The 23,582-nt window shown below is 34.6% G+C and overlaps 3 protein-coding genes and 1 pseudogene across 5 annotated transcripts; 1 reads left to right on the top strand and 3 right to left on the bottom strand.

Moving 5' to 3' along the window:
• Positions 1–564: 564 nt before the first annotated feature.
• On the bottom strand, positions 565–5,929 carry LOC100777417 (peptidyl-prolyl cis-trans isomerase CYP18-1). Its single transcript, XM_006576339.3, has 5 exons — positions 5,794–5,929; positions 5,620–5,694; positions 2,110–2,271; positions 1,084–1,242; positions 565–867 (listed from the first exon to the last, which is right to left on the bottom strand). The coding sequence occupies exons 1-5, from the start codon at positions 5,794–5,796 to the stop codon at positions 784–786; spliced, it is 483 nt and encodes a 160-aa protein (XP_006576402.1). The 5' UTR covers positions 5,797–5,929; the 3' UTR covers positions 565–783.
• LOC102660550 (pentatricopeptide repeat-containing protein At4g32430, mitochondrial) lies at positions 2,627–5,856 on the bottom strand. The gene is made up of 3 exons (XM_041014338.1): positions 5,794–5,856; positions 5,620–5,694; positions 2,627–4,349 (listed from the first exon to the last, which is right to left on the bottom strand). Exons 2-3 carry the CDS (start codon positions 5,657–5,659, stop codon positions 2,878–2,880), a joined length of 1,512 nt encoding a protein of 503 aa, XP_040870272.1. The 5' UTR covers positions 5,660–5,694; positions 5,794–5,856; the 3' UTR covers positions 2,627–2,877.
• A 2,546-nt stretch (positions 5,930–8,475) lies between the features above and the next one.
• On the bottom strand, positions 8,476–11,121 carry LOC100776883 (pentatricopeptide repeat-containing protein At4g32430, mitochondrial-like; annotated as a pseudogene).
• Positions 11,122–18,040: 6,919 nt separating this feature from the next.
• Positions 18,041–21,682, top strand: LOC100306494 (QLQ and WRC domain-containing protein). Of its 3 annotated transcripts, none has more exons than XM_006576092.3 (4): positions 18,041–18,383; positions 18,524–18,817; positions 19,214–19,867; positions 21,122–21,682. In XM_006576092.3, the coding sequence occupies exons 1-4, from the start codon at positions 18,335–18,337 to the stop codon at positions 21,529–21,531; spliced, it is 1,407 nt and encodes a 468-aa protein (XP_006576155.1). In that variant the 5' UTR covers positions 18,041–18,334; the 3' UTR covers positions 21,532–21,682. The 3 variants fall into 3 exon arrangements, with proteins under 3 accessions (XP_006576155.1, XP_040869684.1, NP_001235849.2); XM_041013750.1 differs by having other exon boundaries at positions 18,042–18,240; positions 18,530–18,817; NM_001248920.2 differs by having other exon boundaries at positions 18,049–18,383; positions 18,530–18,817.
• The last annotated feature ends 1,900 nt before the right edge of the window (positions 21,683–23,582 follow it).

Here is a 23,582-nt window from a genome sequence, read left to right as displayed (position 1 = left end):
AATGGCTCAATTAGATGCATGGATGGAGAGATAATGGGTCGAGGTGTAATAGAAAAAGGTCAAAGACAAAGAGGATGTTTACCTAGTTCAGAGCTATGCCAGTCAATAAAAAAATAAGTGGCAAAAAAGGTTGACACAGAAATTGGGAGTGATTAAGAGGAAAAAGAAAGGAAAGAATAATCATTCATCAAGGATATAAGAGGATCTACTGCAGCAGAAGGAAATTAGGAGATCGACGATTCAATATCGCATAGTAATTGAATATAATGGAGAATGTCTATAGGACATATAAAGCTATAAATATAATGAAGAAAGCCAGCAGTAAAAACAAAAATAATGAAGTAAGCCAAGTACTAGCTGGCATGTACCTTTTGACATGAGAGCTCTTCAGAAGATATCAAATCACCAATTAAAATTTTAGAAACAATTAACAATCCAAGAGCCAAAAAGAGTAAACATTGCTAGCAAACTAGCTAGCTTGGACATCAGGCATACGCTTGGCAATAAAATTTTCACAACGCCAACACCAAGATCTCTCACATCATACAATTTCGCCACTTGAAATATCCATAAATATGTGCTTATCGTATTCCATGCATATCTCATAAATCATTATACATTTTACTACACTTGATCAATCAAAATGCTACTTTGAATCAGTAGGTATGAACAAGTACTCAAATTAGTACATAAGAATTCACTTTCTCCTTCCCTTTAAGCTAGATCATTTTTTAAAAACAAAAACTGAAATTTTACATAAAAAAAAACTGTTGAGACAAAAGGCTAACCAGCAAGTGGATTAGCATGTATTGTTACACGATTGAGCCTAATCTCCGCAAGTGGTCGGTCCCCTGCCCCTGTTTGTGTCTGCACAACAAATTAGTATATTATTTCTTCTTTTCTATGATTACAAACGCACACATTCACCAGAAAAGCACATGAATCTGACACCAAAAAAATGCAGATATTAGTCGAGTTGCCAAAGCAAGCCAAGAACCACAAAACCTGAGGCTACCTTGAGCTTCAACCCAATTTTTTTAAAAGAGAAAAAACAATTTTAATAATTACAGAAGAATAAAATACCTTCTCCATGAGATCGAGCACTTCAAATCCATGAATTACTTTGCCAAACACAGTGTATAGCCCATTTAAATGGGGTTGCTTTGCGAAAGTTAAGAAAAATTGGCTTCCATTAGTATTTGGACCACTATTGGCCATTGCCAATATTCCTCTTGCATTGTGCTGAAACATACAAAAGGGAAACCTATTAACTACCACAATCATAAGATGAAGAAAAATGCCAATAATTATTGCTCCATAAAACACATCAAAATGAAAAGTCCCATTATTCTTATGCCATGACAGCCCACAGCTCACCACTACCATCATAAACCAAATTGATAAATTAATCACATTTGATCAGATACTAAAATGTAACATCTTTAAGATAATTATATTTCAAAACAATAAAATTGACTTTAATCAACCAGAGAAAGAATTGACCAATCAAGACATATATAAATAAATAAAATGAAGTTTTAGTATGCTTAGGACAGTCGGTTAGGTTATGATTGAAATGATATTTTTTTAAATATTGTAAAATTTCCATAAAATTACAAAGTTAGATGCAAGAAATAACTCTTGTTTCAGCTATAGAGATTGCTTAGTTCATTATTCTTTTCAGATATAGGAATAACTCTCAAACATATCTTGGAGTAACTTTAGAAGCCATTTTTCAGCACACAAATATGTTTTTCAAATAAATCATGTTGATAACAGTATATCCCAATTATGCTCTTCATTTTAAGGCATGCTAAAAAAAGCGGTATTCATCCCATGGAAACCATGTGCCCTTTCTATACTCAAATTCTGATAATGGCATTGAGAAGCAAAACAATCATATTAGCCCCTTTTCAGCAGAACAAAAATATACTACTTTTTATATAATTTATACCATGTTGGTATGTCCTGTTATATTTTATTTTTAATATGCATCAGACATGGAATAGAAATCATATGCTATGTTCTGCCTCTTCCAACACATCTATGAAATGCCACCTAACAAAACACATGGCCTCAAAGACATGGATTCATAGAGGACAAACTCACCTTCAGAGATTCTCTTATCTCATCGTTAAATTTCTTGCCCCATATACTAGTTCCCCCTTTGCCAGTTCCAGTTGGGTCTCCACCTTGAATCATAAAACCCTTAATGTTGCGGTGAAATATAGTTCCATCGTAGTAACCACTTGCACATAGTGCTAAAAAATTCTGGATTGAAACACATTCACACACAAGAAAATTTAACTGGCAGTTATGGCCCATTCAATAAAGAAAAACCAACAGTAAAACCAACAAGTATTAAGTTGTTCAAAAACAAAATTGTTACTGTAAAGTGTAAGCAAGGCAATGTTATGGCTCACAAAAATGAATATAAGAACTTTATCCAATAATTTACTCCTACAACTTCAGCTATTATTTACTCGTACTGTCACCATTCTTCTTCTTCATATTAAAAGTCAATAACGAAAATTCCTAAGTTTACTCAGACACATTTGAACAAATATATGAAAAACAACAATATAAATCCCTAACTTTCCTGAATTCCCACAATAACAGTGATCCAGATCAGAACACACCCAATGATGCTTTTTTAAACATAAAGTTTTAACACATGTTTCTCTGCTTTTCTTTTTACAAGAAAATGAGTTACAGCAAAACCAACAAAGTCAAACTTAAAGTCCCACAGCACAAATTTGTAACATGAAAATTGAGTACAATTCAATACATAAATGAAAAAAATATTTTTTAAAGAATAAGATCAAGTTAGAAATCCATAGCTCATCAATACAAAATCCTCATTTATTTTAGGATTTGTTACTCATTATACCACTCTCCTTCCCTTTCTCTGTTCTCTTTCAAAATTTTCATTTGCAGTCCCAGAAACTCGGCAATTTTACAAATATTCTCAGACTCTGGATGTGACTTATCCCCAGAGGAGAAACCATGCAAATATAAGGAATCAACATTAGAAACATCCACCCAACTAAATCCGACTTCCTTCTTTACTCCCCTCCCTCTCATCCCTCTTCGCACTTCAGCAACTTTCTCCCACTTTCCTTTCTCAGCATACAAGTTTGCCATTAACACATATGGACCTGAACTTGCAGGATCCATTTCTATCAATCTACCAACAACCTTCTCAGCCATCTCCATATTCCCATGTAATCTACAAGACCCAAGCAAACTTTGCAACACTGACAATCCAGGCCCTCCTGGAATCTGGTGCATCAACTCTTCTGCCTCATCTAGTCGTCCAACACGGCCCAACATGTCCACCATAATAGAATAATGCTCAGAGGTTGGCTCAATTGAATGTTTCTTCACCATAGAGTCAAAGACTCTATGGCCGGCATCAACCATGCCCTTTCTACAACATGCAGCCAAAACAGAAAGGAAAGTGATGGAGTCAGGATTGATTCCTTCCCTCTCCATTTCTGTATACAAACTCATCACTGACTCAAAGTCTCCATGGCGGGCATAGGCAGATATTATGGCTGTCCAAGCAAACTGGGTTCGTTCAAGTGTCTCATTGAACACTCTTTGAGACTCAATTATGTCACCACGCTTGCCATACATGTCAAGCAGAGCCCCTGAAACAATTGGATCAGTGCCTAAACCAAGTTTGAGCAAGTGAGAATGGCAACTTTTCCCATGGTTCAATGATATATCCTCAGCCGCAGCAATAGCATTTAAAACACTACCAAATGTGTATTGATTGGGCTTTATCTCCTTAACTGCAGACAAATATGTGAGCAAAGCTTCTTTATATGAGCCATTTTGAGCATACCCTGAAATTAATGCATTCCATGATACTGTTTCTCGACAGTTAAGCTCCTCAAAAATCTTGGTTGATTCTTGAATGCACTCAAACTTGGCATACATGGTAATGAAGCTGTTGGAGACAGTTTGTTCCGACAAAAAGCAGCTTTTTATGCATAGCCCATGAATCGTTAGACCTTCTGTCACTAAATTCCTGATTGTTACAGCATGTATTAATCCTATAAATGTAACATCATTTGGATACACGCCATTAACTCTCATGGCATTGAAGAGAGACACTGCATCTTCTTCGTCAATAGAAATCATTGTCGTCCAAGACACTACATTCCGATTACTAATGCTCTCAAAAACAGCTTTTGCATCTTTAGGGACCTCACATTTTGAATAAGTTGACATCAAAACATTGCAAACTGAAACATGTGTTCCATATCCCACTTTCTGGGTCAAACCATGTATCTGCCTCCCAAGCTCTAAGTTTTTCATATGACCACAAGCAGAAACTGCACCTGTAAGTGAAACATGATCAATTAACATACCATGTCTTACCATGTTGACAAACAATAAAACTGCTTCTAACCCATAACATTTGCCCTCTTGAGCATACCCTGAAATCATTGCATTCCACGAAACCAAATCTCTTTCAGGCATTTCATCAAACACTCTCCTAGCCTCATCCAACATCCCCCACCTTGAATACATAGTTACAAGTGCATTCCCTATAAAAACTTCACAACCAAGTCCACACTTAACCACAAGAGAATGCAATTGCCACCCAAATAAAAACCCATGATCACCCCAACAAAATGCAAGAGCAGAAGTATATGTCACCGGATCAAAAGCTATCCCACAATAATGCATAGACCGTGCAAAATTCAAAGCATCCACACTCTCCTCAAACCCCGAAAGCACAGTATTCCAAGACACTATGTCAGGATGACTCAAATTCTCAAACACAATCAAAGCCTTCCCAAAATTCCCAGACTTGCAGTACATTTTCATGAGCGAATTTGACACCGTGACAAACGACACAAACCCACTACATACCGCAAATCCGTGGATTTGACACCCGAGTTTTGACTCTCCCTGACATGCCTTGAGGGACAAGGCAACGGTAACCTCATCAACATTTTCAAGAGAATGCAACTGGAAATGGTTCTTGAATGCGGTGAGAGCTTGAAAGGGAAGGCGGCTGTGCAAACAGTTGAGCATGGAATGGTTAACTGAGGCAGCATTTGGGTGGGGAATAAAGTCGAACTGGTGGTGGTCATGTTTGAGTGCGTGGAAGAATTTGGAACAAAGTCTGAATGATAGTTGCAACGGTACTCTGTGACGGGTTTTGAGAGGGCATAACATGACTATAGACGAGAATAGCGAGTCATAGTGGTCCCCACTATGCCCGAACGAGTTGGGTCTGAGATACAAAAGAAGAAAATAAGAGCATTTACGTAAGTAACTGAAACAAATGAGTTGGAGTTCGTATGTAAGATTGAGCCTTTATAAATAAAAAGTTCAGACATAAATTGCATCACTTCTAGATCAATTTTGCAACTGCTCGTCCAAACGCGCACTTAGTTTTATTCTCCAATCAAAACTGAAAATTACAGCTAACAAAATTAGGATTAAAAATCCTAAATTTCGGAAAAGAAAAGATAGCACTAAAAGCACAAGCTCGCTCGCGCCTAAGTTTTATGGTTTGACAAATAGGGTAATTAAAGCAGAATACTTTTGAGTCTTTTCCTGAAAGCAATTGAAATGAAGGGGAGAAGATAACCATACCTCGGAGGATTTGGGGACCTCGTCGCAGAAGATTTCGCATTTGATGTCGCCTAGGTTTGTGTGCAGAGTCACCGACTGAAAACCAAAGCAAAATAAGTTAGAAGGAATTGAATTAACGCATACACACACGAAGTGTGTGAGAGTGAATAGGATTGAATGAGTGATGCAACTAACCATTTTCTTTTTCTCGTTTTGATTTTGATTCGAACGAGTGTGTTCTCTCTCAGTGGAAGGAAGCCTTTGATTTTGTGGCGAGTAAGGATTGCAAGCTAGATTCTGAGAGAGAGAGAGAGAGGATCGCGTTGTGTTGGGTTTTGCTTTTTGAATATACACTTTGCAGCGCTAAATTTATAGGGTTTTTTTGCCCCCTTTTTCTTTCGTTATTCTTGGCATACCGGTAGTTGAAATTGAAAATTATCAAAATTGCAAATAAATGAACACAAACTCAAATACTAAATAATCAATTATTAAGTATGACTTAGGTTGAATTTTTAAAAAAAAAAAAAAAACAAACATACTTTACAGTACGAATTTATAAATTACCTTCTAAATCATAAATATGAGCTTAATTTTCAAATGAGAAAAAACCTATTTTACTTTATTTCCCTTGTGACACGTTACTTTAGTATTATTTAACACGTATTTTGAAATTTTTAAAAACTCACAAATTTTAATTATTTCAATTTTTAGCGTGTTAAGATTCCCTTTTTTTCTTCCTCCCTCTCCCATTTTTACTTATTTGAAATTACTTTCTTATATTAAAATTTGTTTTTCTTCTCAAATCTCAATTACTTGTAATCTCAAATTAATATATTTTAACTGCCCTTTAAATTTACCTTTTTCTCACAAAATCTAAGCTATTTATATTTTCTTACTTATTTAAATTAATACATATTTTTCTGTAAAATTACTCACCAATGCACATAATACTTGCTAATAAGTCAATGAACTTATTGCTTAATAGAGTAATACATTTAAACCAAAATATGCAAGGCAAAAGGCTTAAATTTTCTTAGATAAATCAACAAGTATATAATTTTAAAGCATTACAGTAAAAATTAATGTAATAATAATAAAAATTCTTTGTCATCAACCTTTTTTTATTTTTTTTTCCATAACAATTGAAGACAAAACCAAGGAGTTTAACACTTTATTCAACCAATTGAACTAAACTTGTGGTGTCGTCAACATTTTCAAAATGATGCAAAACTTATCCTTTTAAACTAGATAAGATTTTAAAATACCTTTTGCCTAATCTATTCTCATCCTTATTGTCATTGATTGAACATCAATGAAATGCCAACGGCTCCAACCACAGACTTCTCAATGCAAAACATGTGGGTGCGACACTTGGTTTTCTGTTTACTTTTTCTTTATGCTCTGATGAGGTTTGAGTTGCTATCTTAAAGAGTAGTGCTGGGAATTGGAACTTTTCTAGAAACATGTGGTGCATAGTTGCCATCTTTTTCATACCAGTTCTCTGCAACAAGTAGAACAACAATTTGAGGGCTAAAGCTTCATACAATGTAGCTCTAAACCATTTCGGGAAGAGTTTGAAACATGAAATGCTAAGCATTTTATGGAAAAAGTTATCAATTATCATAGATAAGCATAAAATCTAACTGAAGATAATAGGATTATAGGGTGGGGGAGGATACGCTGAAAGATTAGAAGAAAAATTGACAAAAGAAGAGGATAATCCCAAGGGTAATAAGAACCAAAATAACAGTTCACTGTGTCTCTGTCTTGACCAGTTGAGCAATTACATTTCTTTTTGCAGCGAACAACAGCTCACGGCATCTAAAATGATTGCACCAGCTATGTTTAAAAAGAAACCATTACCAATGTTATTTGCATTATTAATCCATTCTGGATGTCCATGTCTAGCCTTCACAAAATGCATCCCCAAACTTTTGGTCAGATGAACTGTTAAGTTTAGCATCTTGTGCTAGCCAACGGATTCAACGTGCTTGCAGTCAATAGATCATGAGAAGCCAGAGTAAAAGAAGCTGCTGTCAGAAAAGGTGTTGCTTAGGCGGTAGGGTCACCCACTGAAAACTAGTTATTGATAAAATGTATTGCATCCTCAATTCTTCAATCGTACTTTCTGTCTGTCTAAAAATTGGCATTGCCTGCAATGGTATACATGAGAAACTATAGTCAAAGAACAACACTGGATTATTGTCACCCAGAAAATTGAAAATGATATCCTGAGAAAAGGTCCTGTAAGTAATTTATTTTAGCTGTGGCTATGGCTGTGACTCATCAAGGAAGACATGAAGAAAACGAAATCATAATAGTGAACTCTACTTGGGGAGACACAATTATTACTTCCATTTTTACCAACACGTATTAAGTTGTTCAAAAACAAAATTGTTACTGTAAAGTGTAAACAAGGCAATGTTATGGCTCACAAAAATGAATATAAGAACTTTATCCAATAATTTACTCCTACAACTTCAGCTATTATTTACTCATACTGTCACCATTCTTCTTCTTCATATTAAAAGTCAATAACGAAAATTCCTAATTTTACTCAGACACATTTGAACAAACATATGAAAAACAACAATATAAATCCCTAACTTTCCTGAATTCCCACGATAACAGTGATCCAGATCAGAACACACCCAATGATATTTTTTTAAACATAAAGGTTTAACACATTTTTCTCTGCTTTTCTTTTTACAAGAAAATGAGTTACAGCAAAACCAACAAAGTCAAACTTAAAGTCCCACAGCACAAATTTGTAACATGAAAATTGAGTACAATTCAATACATAAATGAAAAAAATATATATTTTAAAAGAATAAGATCAAGTTAGAAATCCATAGCTCTTTAATACAAAATCCTCATTTATTTTAGGATTTGTTACTCATGATACCACTCTCCTTCCGTTTCTCTGTTCTCTTTCAAAATTTTCATTTGCAGTCCCAGAAACTCGGCAATTTTACAAATATTCTCAGACTCTGGATGTGACTTATCCCCAGAGGAGAAACCATGCAAATATAAGGAATCAACATTAGAAACATCCACCCAACTAAATCCAACTTCCTTCTTTACTCCCCTCCCTCTCATCCCTCTTCGCACTTCAGCAACTTTCTCCCACTTTCCTTTCTCAGCATACAAGTTTGCCATTAACACATATGGACCTGAACTTGCAGGATCCATTTCTATCAATCTACCAACAACCTTCTCAGCCATCTCCATATTCCCATGTAATCTACAAGACCCAAGCAAACTTTGCAACACTGACAATCCAGGCCCTCCTGGAATCTGGTGCATCAACTCTTCTGCCTCATCTAGTCGTCCTACACGGCCTAACATGTCCACCATAATAGAATAATGCTCAGAGGTTGGCTCAATTGAATGTTTCTTCACCATAGAGTCAAAGACTCTATGACCGACATCAATCATGCCCTTTCTACAACATGCAGCCAAAACAGAAAGGAAAGTGATGGAGGCAGGATTGATTCCTTCCCTCTCCATTTCTGTATACAAACTCATCACTGACTCAAAGACTCCATGGCGGGCATAGGGAGATATTATGGCTGTCCTAGCAAACTGGGTTCGTTCAGGTGTCTCATTGAACACTCTTTGAGACTCAATTATGTCGCCACGCTTGCCACACATGTCAAGCAGAGCCCCTGAAACCAACTTTGCCCATGGTTCAATGATATATCCTCAGCCGCAGCAATAGCATTTAAAACACTACCAAATGTGTATTGATTGGGCATTATCTACTTAACTGCAGACAAAAATGTGAGCAAAGCTTCTTTATATGAGCCATTTTGAGCATACCCTGAAATTAATGCATTCCATGATACTGTTTCTTGACAGTTAAGCTCCTCAAAAATCTTGGTTGATTCTTGAATGCACTCAAACTTGGCATACATGGTAATGAGGCTGTTGGAGACAGTTTGTTCCGACAAAAAGTAGCTTTTTATGCATAACCCATGAATCGTTAGACCTTCTGTCAATAAATTCCTGATTGTTACAACATGTATTAATCCTATAAATGTAACATCATTTGGATACACACCATTAATTCTCATTGCATTAAAGAGAGACACTGCATCTTCTTCTTGAATAGAAATCATTGTCGTCCAAGACACTACATTCCGATTACTAATGCACTCAAAAACAGCTTTGGCATCTTTAGGGACCTCACATTTTGAATAAGTTGACATCAAAACATTGCAAACTGAAACATGTGTTCCATATCCCACTTTCTGGGTCAAACCATGTATCTGCCTCCCAAGCTCTAAGTTGTTCATATGACCACAAGCAGAAACTGCACCTGTAAGTGAAACATGATCAATTAACATACCATGTCTTACCATGTTGACAAACAATAAAACTGCTTCCAACCCATAACATTTGCCCTCTTGAGCATACCCTAAAATCATCGCATTCCACGAAACCAAATCTCTTTCAGGCATTTCAGCAAACACTCTCCTAACCTCATCCAACATCCCCCGCCTTGAATACATAGTTACAAGTGCATTCCCTATAAAAACTTCACAACCAAATCCACACTTAACCACAAGAGAATGCAATTGCCACCCAAATAAAAATCCATGATCACCCCAACAAAATGCAAGAGCAGAAGTATATGTCACCAGATCAAAAGCTATCCCACGAAAATGCATAGAACGTGCAAAATTCAAAGCATCCACACTCTCCTCAAACCCTGAAAGCACAGTATTCCAAGACACTATGTCAGGATGACTCAAATTCTCAAACACAATCAAAGCCTACCCAAAATTCCCAGACTTGCAGTACATTTTCATGAGCGAATTCGACACCGTGACAAACGACACAAACCCACTACATACCGCAAATCCGTGGATTTGACACCCGAGTTTTGACTCTCCCTGACATGCCTTGAGGGACAAGGCAACGGTAACCTCATCAACATTTTCAAGAGAATGCAACTGGAAATGGTTCTTGAATGCGGTGAGAGCTTGAAAGGGAAGGCGGCTGTGCAAACAGTTGAGCATGGAATGGTTAACTGAGGCAGCATTTGGGTGGGGAATAATGTCGAACAGGTGGTGGTCATGTTTGAGTGCGTGAAAGAATTTGGAACCAAGTCTGAATGATAGTTGCAACGGTACTCTGTGAAGGGTTTTAAGAGGGCATAGCATGACTATAGACGAGAATAGCGAGTCATAGTGGTCCCCACTATGTCCGAACGAGTTGGGTCTGGTTAAGGTTCTGAGATACAAAAGAAGAACATAAGAGCATTTACGTAAGTAACTGAAACAAATGAGTTGGAGTTCGTATGCAAGGTTGCTTACAACAACAAAAGTTGCTTAACAACTAAAAACCAATGTTTCGACTGTTGTTTATCCTTGATGGTGTTCAGTATTGTGCTAGTGTGACTGGTGAGGATTGAAAGGTTTAAAAAAGTGAAATAATAAGTTAGTGCATGTATCATACGGTTCTCCATGCAAATTGTTGTGCACGAATTATTCTAAAATGAACCCAAAAAGAGAAGTATGATTCGTTAGCAAAACTAGGCTTGGTCTCACCATAGTTTAACCAAGCATGTTCGCAATGGTTACAAAATTACCGTTACAATTTTTATAACATTTTTATGAGCTAAATTATAATTTTGATCTCTTTTAATTGAATTCTCAAATTTGTATAATTTATTTTTTTATTTTTTAAATTTTAATTAATTAAATTATTTTTATGATATCTTAAATGTGTTAAATTTAGAGTTCAATCTATCAAAAATAAAAGAAAGAAAATGTACAAAAAATTAATGATTAGACTAAAACTGTAATTTTTTAAAATAAAGTACTAAAATCACGGAAAAAAAAACATAAAGGAGTCAAAATTGCATATCAAGAATTAAACACGAATCAAATTTATAATCTAGTCTTTTTTGTGTGTATTTATTGTTTTATAATTAAGAATATATGAATTAATATTGTAACCAATAATAAAAGTATAAATATGAGACATTTATTACATGAGACTTATTAAATGTAAGTTAAGATCAAGTAATCAAGTTATTGTTTGTGAGAGTAGAATGACTCGGTCTTCTTTAGTAACATGTTACATTTGAGTCTTATGAATGTATAGAATATAATTGGAAATAAAGATTCATTAAAATTGATTTTTTCAATGAAAATTAATTATATGTAAAATTAATAGATATTTTCTACTATCATGAGGATTAAAAAAAATGGAAGTTAAGAATTTAAGTTAAGTTTAACGGTTAAAATGAAAACTAATGAATATTTTTAATTTTTATGTAACTACAAAAAGGAATTAAGAACCCAAATATATTGAATATGCTCGATTCGGTAGATATTAGTTTTAATTTTTAAAAGATAAAACTTGTTTTTAGATTTTAGTTTTACTCTTGTTATGTAAGTTTTACTCCTGTTATGTAAATTATGATGATCACACTGCATCGTTTCTTAAATATAATATGTTATATTCATTTGGGTAAATTATTTATTTGCTCCTTTAACTTTATTTTAGATTTTAATATGGTCCCTTATTTATTAAAATTTGTAAAATGATTCCTTAAATAATATTTTTTATAACACGTTTGTCCTTTTTAAAATATTAATCATTTTTTATTTTGGAACGCGATTTTAACCTTTTGTTATAGATTCGAGATGTGAATATTTTTCATTAGATTCACCTACACAAAACTATAGAAATTCATTAATGTTCAAAACCAAAAAGGATCATAAATATAGTATGAATGGCATAAAAAGTGAGTTTCACAAGCTATTAGGAAAAAATGATATTTAAGACAAGTTCATATTATGTTTCTAATCGTCTCAACCTGGTTTAGAATCTAATATTCTCTTAAAAAAATATATAAGTTTTTTAATGATTGCATATTAATGATAAAATTGTTATTTGATATTTAATATTTTGTATAACATGAAATTATCTTTATATAGAATTTGTTTATTTTAAAATACATATTATTAAGTATACCTTTTATTTAAGTTTTGCACTTATTTTATTCTACAATTGAACTTTGCATAATGTTAAAATTATTATATTGTGTTAAAAAAATCAAGTTGATTTGATCTTATCCCATATATTTATGGTCTTAATCGAGTTAGGTTTAATGTTTTGAAAAATAACCCGATCAAAACTTAAGGTCGATTTGGGAAAAGATAAATGTCACCCAACTTGACCCATGTTCACTCTTAACAAGGGTTACTTGAGGTTGGGGTTAGTATATATTCATGGTTAAGTCTCCTTGGCTACCATGATGATTATAATTGTTGATGGCTTACCCATATTGATAGTTGAGTCTTGAGAGTGTGATTAGTAAATTAACCATGTGATTGTGTGTGTACCCTAAAGTGAATAAAATAACATAAGAATGGGGAGTTAAATTGCATTTTCAAAAATTTATGCTCTTTTAAAAACAGTTTAATGCTTATGAGGATAGATCAGAAAGTGATAGTTCAGAATGAATATTTGTTCTAAGCTTGGAATGAAAACTTAACAGCTTCAGAAAAGTGTTTTTGTTCAGGATGAAACTTCAACCTTTTGCTAATCTTAAAAAGATTTGATTAATGTCGTGTTTGAGTTTCTTAACCTCTATTTCACTAAATTTGATTATCAAAAGCATACTATTAGGACAAGATGAAGAAAACAACAAAAAGTGGAAAATGGAAGAAGATGACACAATAGATTTATACTTGTTCACCCTAAACCCAAGGCCACGTCTAGTCCTTACTCTTTCAGTGAGATTTTCACTATTACAACCACCATTAACACAATCGGTTTATAACAACAATCACTTCAACCTAAGTTTCAAAACTACATAGGACTTCACTCAAGTCCTAGCAACACAATCCCCTTAATCTCACAACACACTTGCTCCCTCACCACCACACCTTGGTCTTGGCTTGGAGCCTTTCAAATGCACAACAAAGAGGTTTATGTGAATCACTGCACAAAAAAATAGATTCTCCCTAAAAGGGGTTTCCACTCAGGAAGTACAATTCACACTCTTACTTTGTTACAAATATAGCTCAAAGGTATTTGGATGGAAGGTAGTCACTCTCAACAGATCTCAATAGAGAGGTTGAAGCAGATTTCTCATTCAGAGAATAACTTGTGTGTTTAGCTTATTGATTGCTTTAGTTGGATACTTCAAATGGCTACCTCAAAGTCCTTTTATACACCTCAAAGATATAGCCATTGGAGGTGAGTCCACAACTAAGCATCTTCTTCTTGCAGAAATTTGAAATGTGATAGCTCTGTGTGTCCTGTCAAAAGTTTGGATCCATTTTGAGCTCTTCATTTTGATGTAGTCATTCTGAGCCACTTGTGAAAATACATCATAAAACACTTTTTAATGCTTTTCTGAGAGAAGGCATATTCTGATGTAGGCTTCTCTTGATGAAGATTTAATGATGTGTCTTCGTAGATAACTCAATTTCATCCTTCATTACTTCACAACACACATTTCTTCTTAAGTAGAATCCTTGGGAAAATTGTTGTTGTTGTTGTGTGATCATTTGTCCTTGTTTCAGACTTCAGAAATACTTTCTCATTCTGATGTAGCATATCAGATGTTCTCATGAATAAACCTCAATTTCTTAATCTTCTTGCATCTTTCAAGTTGGACAATCTTCAACTTCTGATGAACCCTAAGTATTTGTGATTCATATGGAAGATCTAATGTTGATCCAAAAGTCATTTTGATGTTACAAACTCCAATCTTTTGATGACACCTTAGATGTGTGAGTCATATGGATGACATGTTGTTGCTTCAACAATTTTGATGCAAAGAGTCTAAAGTTTTATTGTCACTCTCACAATTTTGATGTGGTAATCTCAGAATCCTTCAATGGCTTGATTTTGGTACATTCTTCTTGACATTATTATGATGTTTTTAATCTTAGAATCTTTCAATGTTTCTTCAATTTGATTTTGATAGTGATTCTAATAAGGATTCACAAGTGATGTTGTATGTAAAACATCATTGGGGACGAGACTCAAACCCATATTTAATTAATCAACAACAATGAAAACCTAACTCACATTTAAGAGTGGTTACAAGTACTTAACAATAGATACATCCCAAGGGTTTAAAAGTAGTTGGACCATAAAGTAAATAACAGTGGAAGGTTGAATAATTTGTTTTTAATGGACTTATAAGCTATACCATATATGAACTGAAGTGTTTATGATGAGACACTCCTTACAAAGTTTACCTATATAGGAGTGAAGTAAGCCCACTTCTTTGTGTTAAGTGTTTGACTCTTAAAGCTCTCATGAAAAGAATACCTAACTAAAGCCTTACTAAATTGTCACTTTTGTAATTCATTCAATGACATCAAGATTGTATGTGTAAGTTATAACCGCTAATTCTAATGACTATTTGGTTCAAGGCTTTTCAAATGAGTCAAACCCATGACTTATTAAGTAAATATTCAATTCGCTAGATACTTTTGTCTAAAACAATGTGATTTTCAAAATAATGATGGAATTTGAATATATTTTGAAAATGGTGAAAAGTTGTGAGAGGTTTTTGTCATAGCCTAATTTCGTCTGGGGACTACTGTTCGTTGATCTTTTGATCCTTGCTAGTCGACTTACAGTGTTAAACGCCAGTTACAGTGCAAAGCAAGAAACCATTTGGTGTTTCGATCAGGAAGACAAAAGATACAAAGAAAGGAGGGCAAAAAGGTCTTTTCCTTGTTTTTCCTAGGCCCCATCTCACCTAGGCCAGCATTTGGCTCGCTTGGGCCACCAAATAACTTCAAGGCTAAGGGACTAGCTCACCTGGGCGAGCTTCCTGCTTCAAGGTTAAGTTTCAGCTCACTTGAGTGAGCTGTAATCGCCCTAAGGTGGCCTTTTGCATCCTAGGGGTGTTTTAAAGGGACAAGGTTCAGAAGTGGAGGGAATTGGTAGAATTAAGAAAGAAGAAGAAGAAAGAAGAGGAAACGAAGCCGAGGCGCTAACGAATCGCGACCGCGATCATTCCCTACGTTGTTTTCTTGTTCTGTGTTCTTCGTGCAACCGTCGGTTACTTTTATTTTTTGGAATTGAATGTGATTTATGTACCCTTAGGGGTCCCCCTTGTTATTATGTGCACATTCATCTTCTCCATCCATCATCGACAATCTCGTCTTTCTTTGTAAAATTCAATCTTAACCGATCACTAGTGTTGTAAAATAGTCTTTAAAAGAGATTGAAAGTTAATAAACGAAACCAAGATAAAACCAACTCATAATTAACTTCTTTTTATCAAATATCACTTGAGATTGTTTCAAGGTCCAAAGTCTTAACGACTCTCTCCGCTTATCAAAATTTAAAAGATCGTTTCAAGGTCTAACGCCTTAACGATTCTCTCCGCTTTTCAAAATTTAAAAGATCGTTTCAAGGTCCAACGCCTTAAACGATTTTTTGTTCGCAATTAAAGTAAATCTTTCAAAAACATAAAATCAATTTAACACACAAACGTTCAGACATAAAGAACTATGTAGGTCTGAATTCCTCATCGTACCTGAGGATACGTAGGAGCAAGGGCATCCCCTTGTCGACCCTAAAAAAAATAAAAATATAAAAAGGAAAAAGAAAATAATTCTGAAGTCACGTTGCGCACACTCGATTAAAGGTTACCATCCCTTGTGACGGGTGCGTGGGGTGCTAATACTTTCCCTATGCGTAAACAACTCCCGAAACCCTTATTTTCCAAATTTTGCATACCTCTTTCGATTTTTCTAACGTTTTCCTCAAATAAACATTGGTGGCAACTCCGCTCGTTTTCTCCCTTGGAGAAGAACGCTTTGGCTTATCTATTTTGTTTTCATCATCCCGTCGTCAGATAGGTTGGGATAGTTTCCAAAATTAAAAATGTAACTTTTTATCAAGGTTCATACATGACTTGTCACAAAGAGTGATGAAATATCTCTTTGAGGGTAAATAGTCAAATTCATCTCCGAAAGTATAATTTAGAGACAAATTGGTCCATGAAAGATGAAAAATACAAATTTAGTCATTGAATGTGTAAAAAATGCAACAAATTGGTCCTGTAATTAAATTTGTGAGACCATATTTATCATTAAGTTGTAATATTCAAGGCCTAATTTAACACAAGACTAATATGTTGTATTTTTTATATATTCAATGACTAAATTTGAATTTTCATCTTTCAGAAACTAATTTATCAGTGCGTTACATTTTCAAGAATAAATTTGACTATTTATCCTTTCTTTGAAATGTAAATTCTCTTTATAAAAAAAGGAATAAATAGTCATTTTCGTTCCTGAATGTGTAGAGAGATGACAAATTCGTCTCTGAAAGATGAAATTCAAATTTTAGTCTCCAAAAGTGCAAAAAAGTGAGACAAATCCATTCATCCGTTTTGTTTGTTATCGTTAATGAAAGAGCCTATGTGACATATTCCGGGACGAATTTGTTAGTGCTTTACATATTCATAGATAAAAATGACTATTTATCCAAAATATAATATAATTTTCTTCTTTTTCCCTTTTTTTAATCATTACAAGTATAACATTATAATAAACACTAAAAAATAGGAAAACAAACATAATAATAAGCATGATATTGATTTATAAACATAATTGATCTGTTACTCCGAAATTTCTATTGTGACAACATTAAGTACTAACAAAATTAAGTTGAGTCTCATTTTTTTTGTAAGAATTAACTTAATGATTATGCATTTTTGTTTGAGTCTCATATTTTGGACAAAGTATTGTCAGATTAGAAATTTCAGAATAATAGAAAGACTATGCTTATTAATTAATATTATATTTATTATTATGTTTGTTCTAATTTATGTTTGTCTTCCTATTTTTTCAAGTGTTTATTATAATATTATATTTGCTAAAATTAAAAAAGGAAAAAATATGAAGATTAAATTATATTTTAGATAAATAATTATTTTTATTCCTAAATGTGTAAAGACAAATTCATCGTTGAAGGTGTCACTTAGAATTTTTCATTAACATTAACGGATGAAAATTAACGGATTGATAGTTTGTCGCACTTTTTTCACTTTCAAGGACTAAAATTTAAATTTTTATTTTTTAACAACGAATTTATCAACACTTTATTTATTCATAAATGAAAATGAATATTTACCTTTAAAAAATATAAAATAATGACCAATTACTCCTACTAGAGTGACCGAATTTCTCGATAAAAATTAATAATAAACAAAACCTATAAATATACATGATTAAAAAAAAAAACTCCAAATTCTGTAATGAGTATAATCATCTTACTTTATTAGAATAAGATAACACACACCTCTTAGAGAAAACGTTGTTCTGTACCAAAATAAATATTTTGTTGGTAAAGGAATGGATAGTGGAGTGTGCTCACGCGCCTAACACTGTTGAACAGTCTAGTCTAGTATATAACGTAAGGTTCATTTTGTTTGTCTGAACGTGACTGCTGCAAAGTCTTGCAATGTAATAAGCTGTTTGTCAGAAACTTCTGACACCCCTTTCTCTCTCTACCCTTCTCTCTCTCCCACTCTTGCAACTTACAATAGAAGTAAATGGAGGCAACTGCAGAAGCACTTCCGTGCCGAGCTTACCCTTTTCAAATACCCTTTAACATTATTTTTAATATTCACACTGAAAAAAGGTAATAAAAAAAGAAGCTTTTTTTCCTTGAGCATCACAATCGGACACAGACCCTCTTAAGAAAAAGGAAAAAAAAGCCTTATGTGAATGTGACAATGGAAGCTAAGCCTCTTCGAACTGTTCCCTCTTCACACAACACTTCTGGTTTCTCACTTTCTCTTCCACTCTCTCTTCTTTAGCCCATCATCACATGCTTCTTCATTAGCACCTTTTTTTTTTATTTATTATTCTTTCTTTTTTGTATTTTTTTTGCTTCTTGTTCTTATGTTTGTGTCTTTTTTGAGGGGTAGGAGGTGGACCCCAGAAGAAGATTGGCATGGAACACAAGATGGAAAGTCGTGTTGTTGATGAGAGGAAGAGGGTTGTTATGGTCAAGGAAGAGAACAGCACTTCTTCTCCCAACAGTGTTGAACTTCATCTCGGGTTTGATGCTTCTCATTCGACTCCACAAGAAATAAACCATGTGATCACTGAAGCTCAGAGGCGTGAGCTTCACCATCAAGTTTTCATCTTCAACCATTTGGCTTATAATCTTCCTCCTCCTTATCACCTTGTGCAATTCCCTAGCAACATGTCAGGTTTGTAATAAATAACCTTTGATCAACTGATCATCCCCTTTTCTATTTTTATTTTTATATATAATAAAGTTTTACTCTCTTTTTTTTTCACTTAAGCTGTGGTGTTTTTTATTTATAGGATGAGTTAGTGTCATGTTTGATTCTGTCTTAGAATGAATTACTACCTGTTTCTTTTGGAGTTAATTGTTAGCTAAGTTTTGTTTTTGGTTCTAAGATTTGGGCAAATGCTTACTAGTGGATTTAATTTGTGTAAGGATTCATTCTGTAATTTTGATATGTTCAAAGGTGAGCCTACTTTCAAATCTTTTGATGCTAAAAGAGTCTGTTCGTTTATGTAATTGTAAGGTAATGATGGGTTTGTTTTTTAATTTTTTGTTAATTTTTGTTTGGTTACAGAATACAGTTTCCTGGGTTTTGATCATGGGATTATGGTGGATCCAGAACCTCATAGGTGTAGAAGAACTGATGGAAAGAAATGGAGGTGTGGTAAGAATGTGGTGCCTAACCAGAAGTACTGTGAAAGGCACATGCACAGAGGTCGAAATCGTTCAAGAAAGCCTGTGGAAACATCTCAAGTTAACTCTCCTTTGGCAACAAAGCCTTGTAGCAAGTCACACACCAAACCATCCTCAAAGACACAATTTGAAATTTCAAGTCCAAACCTTATCGCCATTCCACATATTGACACATCAAGTACCCCATCAAGGAGCCTCAGTGTCACCAATTGCTCTTCTGCTAATAATAGGTCGAAAAATAGGGCAGGTTATGCTGACTACCTCATGTCGTTTTCTTCCGCGTCCACAGTGTCCCCTGGAACCACTCTTGCCACTCCAGTTGCCCCTAAGATAGCTGCCTTCAGCAGTGCGACATCCGTTGTTGCTTCAGATAGCAAAAGTTGCCTAAAGATATGCCAGAAAGATAACCAGTCCAAGAGCTGTATCAGCAACAACATCGGTGTTAAAAGCGGTGGGAAAGGAAGCATTGTTGGTGATACTAATACTAATGGCATCTCTACTGGAATAAGCTTCTCCCCAACGAGTGTTCTTCAAGGTAATTTTGATGGGGTTGCAACTTGCAACAATTTCTGTATTTTTCAATATATTTTGTAGAACTAGAGTATTACAGAATAGAGACAGATACCCTTTCTTCCCCCACACTGCCAGAACAACAAACTCAATCCTATCAAACCTTTTTCCATTTAGTGGGGTCAGTGATATATGACTGTCATGTTATGTTTCAGTTGATCATGAATCCTGATGTTGCTCAAACGTTTCTTAATAGTCTCACATGTTCCTACCAATCCCCACAAATACAAAGGGGAATCAATAGCATCATAGCAAGTATGTTCTGTCTTGTTTGCTGTCATGCTTGTTCTGTGGTGCCTAATTTCAGAATCTCATATGTCATTGATATGGGTCTTTAAGTGCACTCTAATAATTGTGTGCTCAATTAGTCTAGATGGATTTCTCCATATCTTACTCCTAACTTTACAAGCACATAGCACACCCTCATAGAAGCTGGTCTTTTTGCATAGAATTAAGTGTTCCTCGGAATACACTTATTTTTTTCATGCCCCTGTGGCATTTTGTTATACTGTTTGAGAATGTTCGTCTTGATCATGTTAAGATACAAGTTCAAAGAAGCTATCTTCTTTAGTTTGAATCACTTGTTGGGAGAGGATGCAAACCAAACATTAACTGAGTAGAGTTATGCAAAAGATACACAGATTTGTGGATATTAAGGGTGAGTACACTATTTGCTGTCAGAAACTACATCAGCAGCATAAATATAGACAGCATGTGAATGATTGCATTTACATATATTATTAAATTGATATAAAAAAAAAAGGAAGAGACAATTTATCCCTGCTAAATGACTTTAACGTGGTGAAAAATGCATTCTTCTTCCCATCCTTATCCGAGGGATATATATAACTAGAACAATTCTCATTTTAAGAATGTGAGAATTAAAAATTTCAATCATATCAAGATTAAAAGTTAGTTAGTAATCACATGATTACTTAAAAAGGTTGTGCATTTATCTTTTAAACTCAAGCATTCAGATATGATCTAATAGTCTATAATTATTGTTCTTATTTCTCAGTTTAACCGTAAGTAACTTCCTCCCTGTCCATGTTAATATTCAGTACTTCCCTGGACTAGTACTTTCTATAACTATTTCGGAAAAAAAAAAAACAAAATACTAGCTTGTGCATCTCTTATGTGTTTATGTTATTACTAACTTTTTAAGGACAAACTTTTTAACAGAAAGCTGATAGAACATTCTTGCTTTTTTTTGCTGCAGTTTCAGTTTCTGGTTGCAACCCTTCATACCTGAATGACGGAACCAACATAGAAGCTGCATCCGGTAGGTGCCGGAGAACAGATGGTAAGAAGTGGCAGTGCAAGAGTGCTGTTCTTCCTGGTCAGAAATACTGTGCCACACACATGCATAGAGGTGCCAAAAAGCGTCTCACAAGCCATGAACCAGCAGCTACTGCTACCAGTTCCGCCGTTACCGTTGCGCGGTTGCCTTACTCTTCAGCCACTACCAACATACAGAAAGCGCATTGTGCAATTCCAAACACAAATCTTTCCATGTCAGTCCAAGCCAGGGAAGCATTCATACAATGTAATGAGAAAAGTCAAAGTAGCAGTGACACTGATACTACTATCAGTGACACCTTGAATGAGTATAGCTATGCTTCTTTCTGAGAAGCTCTTTTGTTTTTTGTTTTTTGAAACTTGCATCATGTTTACACGAACAAAAGTAAACAAGTAACTTGTAACATTTGAGGTCAGTTATGTGTGGACTGAACAATGATCTCCATGAAGAAAAGATTAACCACGTGTTTGTTGTTTTTAATCATGTCATCCTCACAATGTGATAAAGTGAAAAAATAATGAACAAATTGGCATTGCTCGGATAACCAACTACAACACCACGACACCACATGGTGTTGCTGTTCCATTTCTTTTTTCCAGTTTTGAATACAGTGAATCAAAATTTTAGCTTTTGAAATTATATTGTATTCTCAAGTTGGTTTCCATAAGTAAATAATTGATAAAAATGTCCCTGAAATTAATAAATGTCAGTCACGTAATATGTTATGTGCTCCTGTGGCATCCGTGTGTGTACTTAGGGTAAAAATCAAATTTTCCCTTCAGTAAAAGTCTTGGCCATCTTTCTTCTTTTTCCATCGAAGATCTGTTGTAGTTTGTAGCTACCAAGTATGGTTGCATGGTTCAAAACCAAATATCCAGATATTGAAATATTTTTAGTATGAATCAATAGATTAATTGCAATTACTTGTATTTACATGGAGTGGAACACTGGGTTAATTAAGTATTGTGCATGAGTTGTAAATTTAGTATTTTCTAAGTTTAATTGCTATAGATAAAAAAAATAAAATGGAACTGATTGTCTAATTAAATTAATTGGGTCTTTTTTTGTATAGTTTGTGTTATGCTCACTTAATCCATAGCTTAGCGAGTTAGTCCATGATTAAGATTAATGAATATAGACATTAAACATTTAATAACTATTCATATTTTAAAAAAACAAGAAACTATGATTCTTTTTTTTTAAATGTTTATTTAGCAAGAGTGTTCAACAGCTAAGAAATGTCATGCATATAACTTATGAGTTAAATAGATAAAGCCAAATAAACCCACATCTAAATAAACTTATATATACCTAATCTTAACTGGCTTAGGGTGTTTGTTTGTGAGGGAAAGAGAGTAGAAATAGAGATAAATGAATAGAAAAATATGTGAAACTTACACTTTTATACTTTATTTTAATTTCAAAATTTTATCTTAATTTTTTTTTCTTTTTATTTCTTTCCTCTCTGCTGAAAGGAGCCTTGGTATGTGCCTTAAATAGACACCCTAGAGAACCAAGCTCCAATACCGAGTTCAAGAAGTATGAATAAACAATTCTTGCGTACGTAGCAGCTTTCTTGAGTATCCAATATTTCTCACTCCAAAGAACCTTGCCATGTTCCATTTTGAATCTATCCTTCCTGTACAGAATGTACAGAATCCGATTCTTGTTTTTGAAGTTTCACTTTCTTTTTGGCATCGAGCTCGCATCTACTCTTCAACCTAGTGGGGTCAGAGACATGACTCTGGCATGTCATGTCATGTTTCACTTGATCATGAAGCCTCATGTTGCTCGAATGTTTCTTCATAGTCTTCAATGGTACTTCCAATTCCTTCAAACACAAAGTTGCTACGTGCACCCAGCATTATTGCTGGGGCACCCAGCAAACAGTGAAGTGGCAAAATTGCCCTTCAATAATTCTTCTTCCGGAAGAAGTATTTCCGTAAACTTTTCGGAACAAGCTTTTCCGGAAAGTTTCCGGAAAAAGACTTCTTCCGGAAAAAGAATTTGGGAATTCCGGAAGTACTCACAAACTTCGTCCGGAAGATCGTCATCCGGAAGTTCCGGAAGAAGGTCTTCCGGAACTGAACTTTTTTAAAAAAAAAAAATTGAATAATATTTAATGCGTATGTAATGACGATTTTGCCCTTGTGTAATTTTCTTTAAATTAACGCGTAAACTCTTCTTTCTACTGCGCTTTCGCTTTCTTCACTTCTTTTTACTGCCTTTCTCTTTCATCTGCACAGGTGCTTCGGGTTGCTTAGTTCCGTCAGGATGGGCCCTCACTGTTGGCATGGTCTTGGGGAGTGTAAATCCCCCTTTTGTTCGTGGCCCCGCCGAGTAGGTGGGGGGTCGGGAAAGGCGTGATCGGTAGTGAAGG

This window comes from Glycine max, chromosome 3 (assembly GCF_000004515.6).
Source record: "Glycine max cultivar Williams 82 chromosome 3, Glycine_max_v4.0, whole genome shotgun sequence".
NCBI classification, from domain to species: Eukaryota; Viridiplantae; Streptophyta; class Magnoliopsida; order Fabales; family Fabaceae; genus Glycine; species Glycine max.
This window is presented reverse-complemented; position numbering and strand designations above follow the sequence as displayed.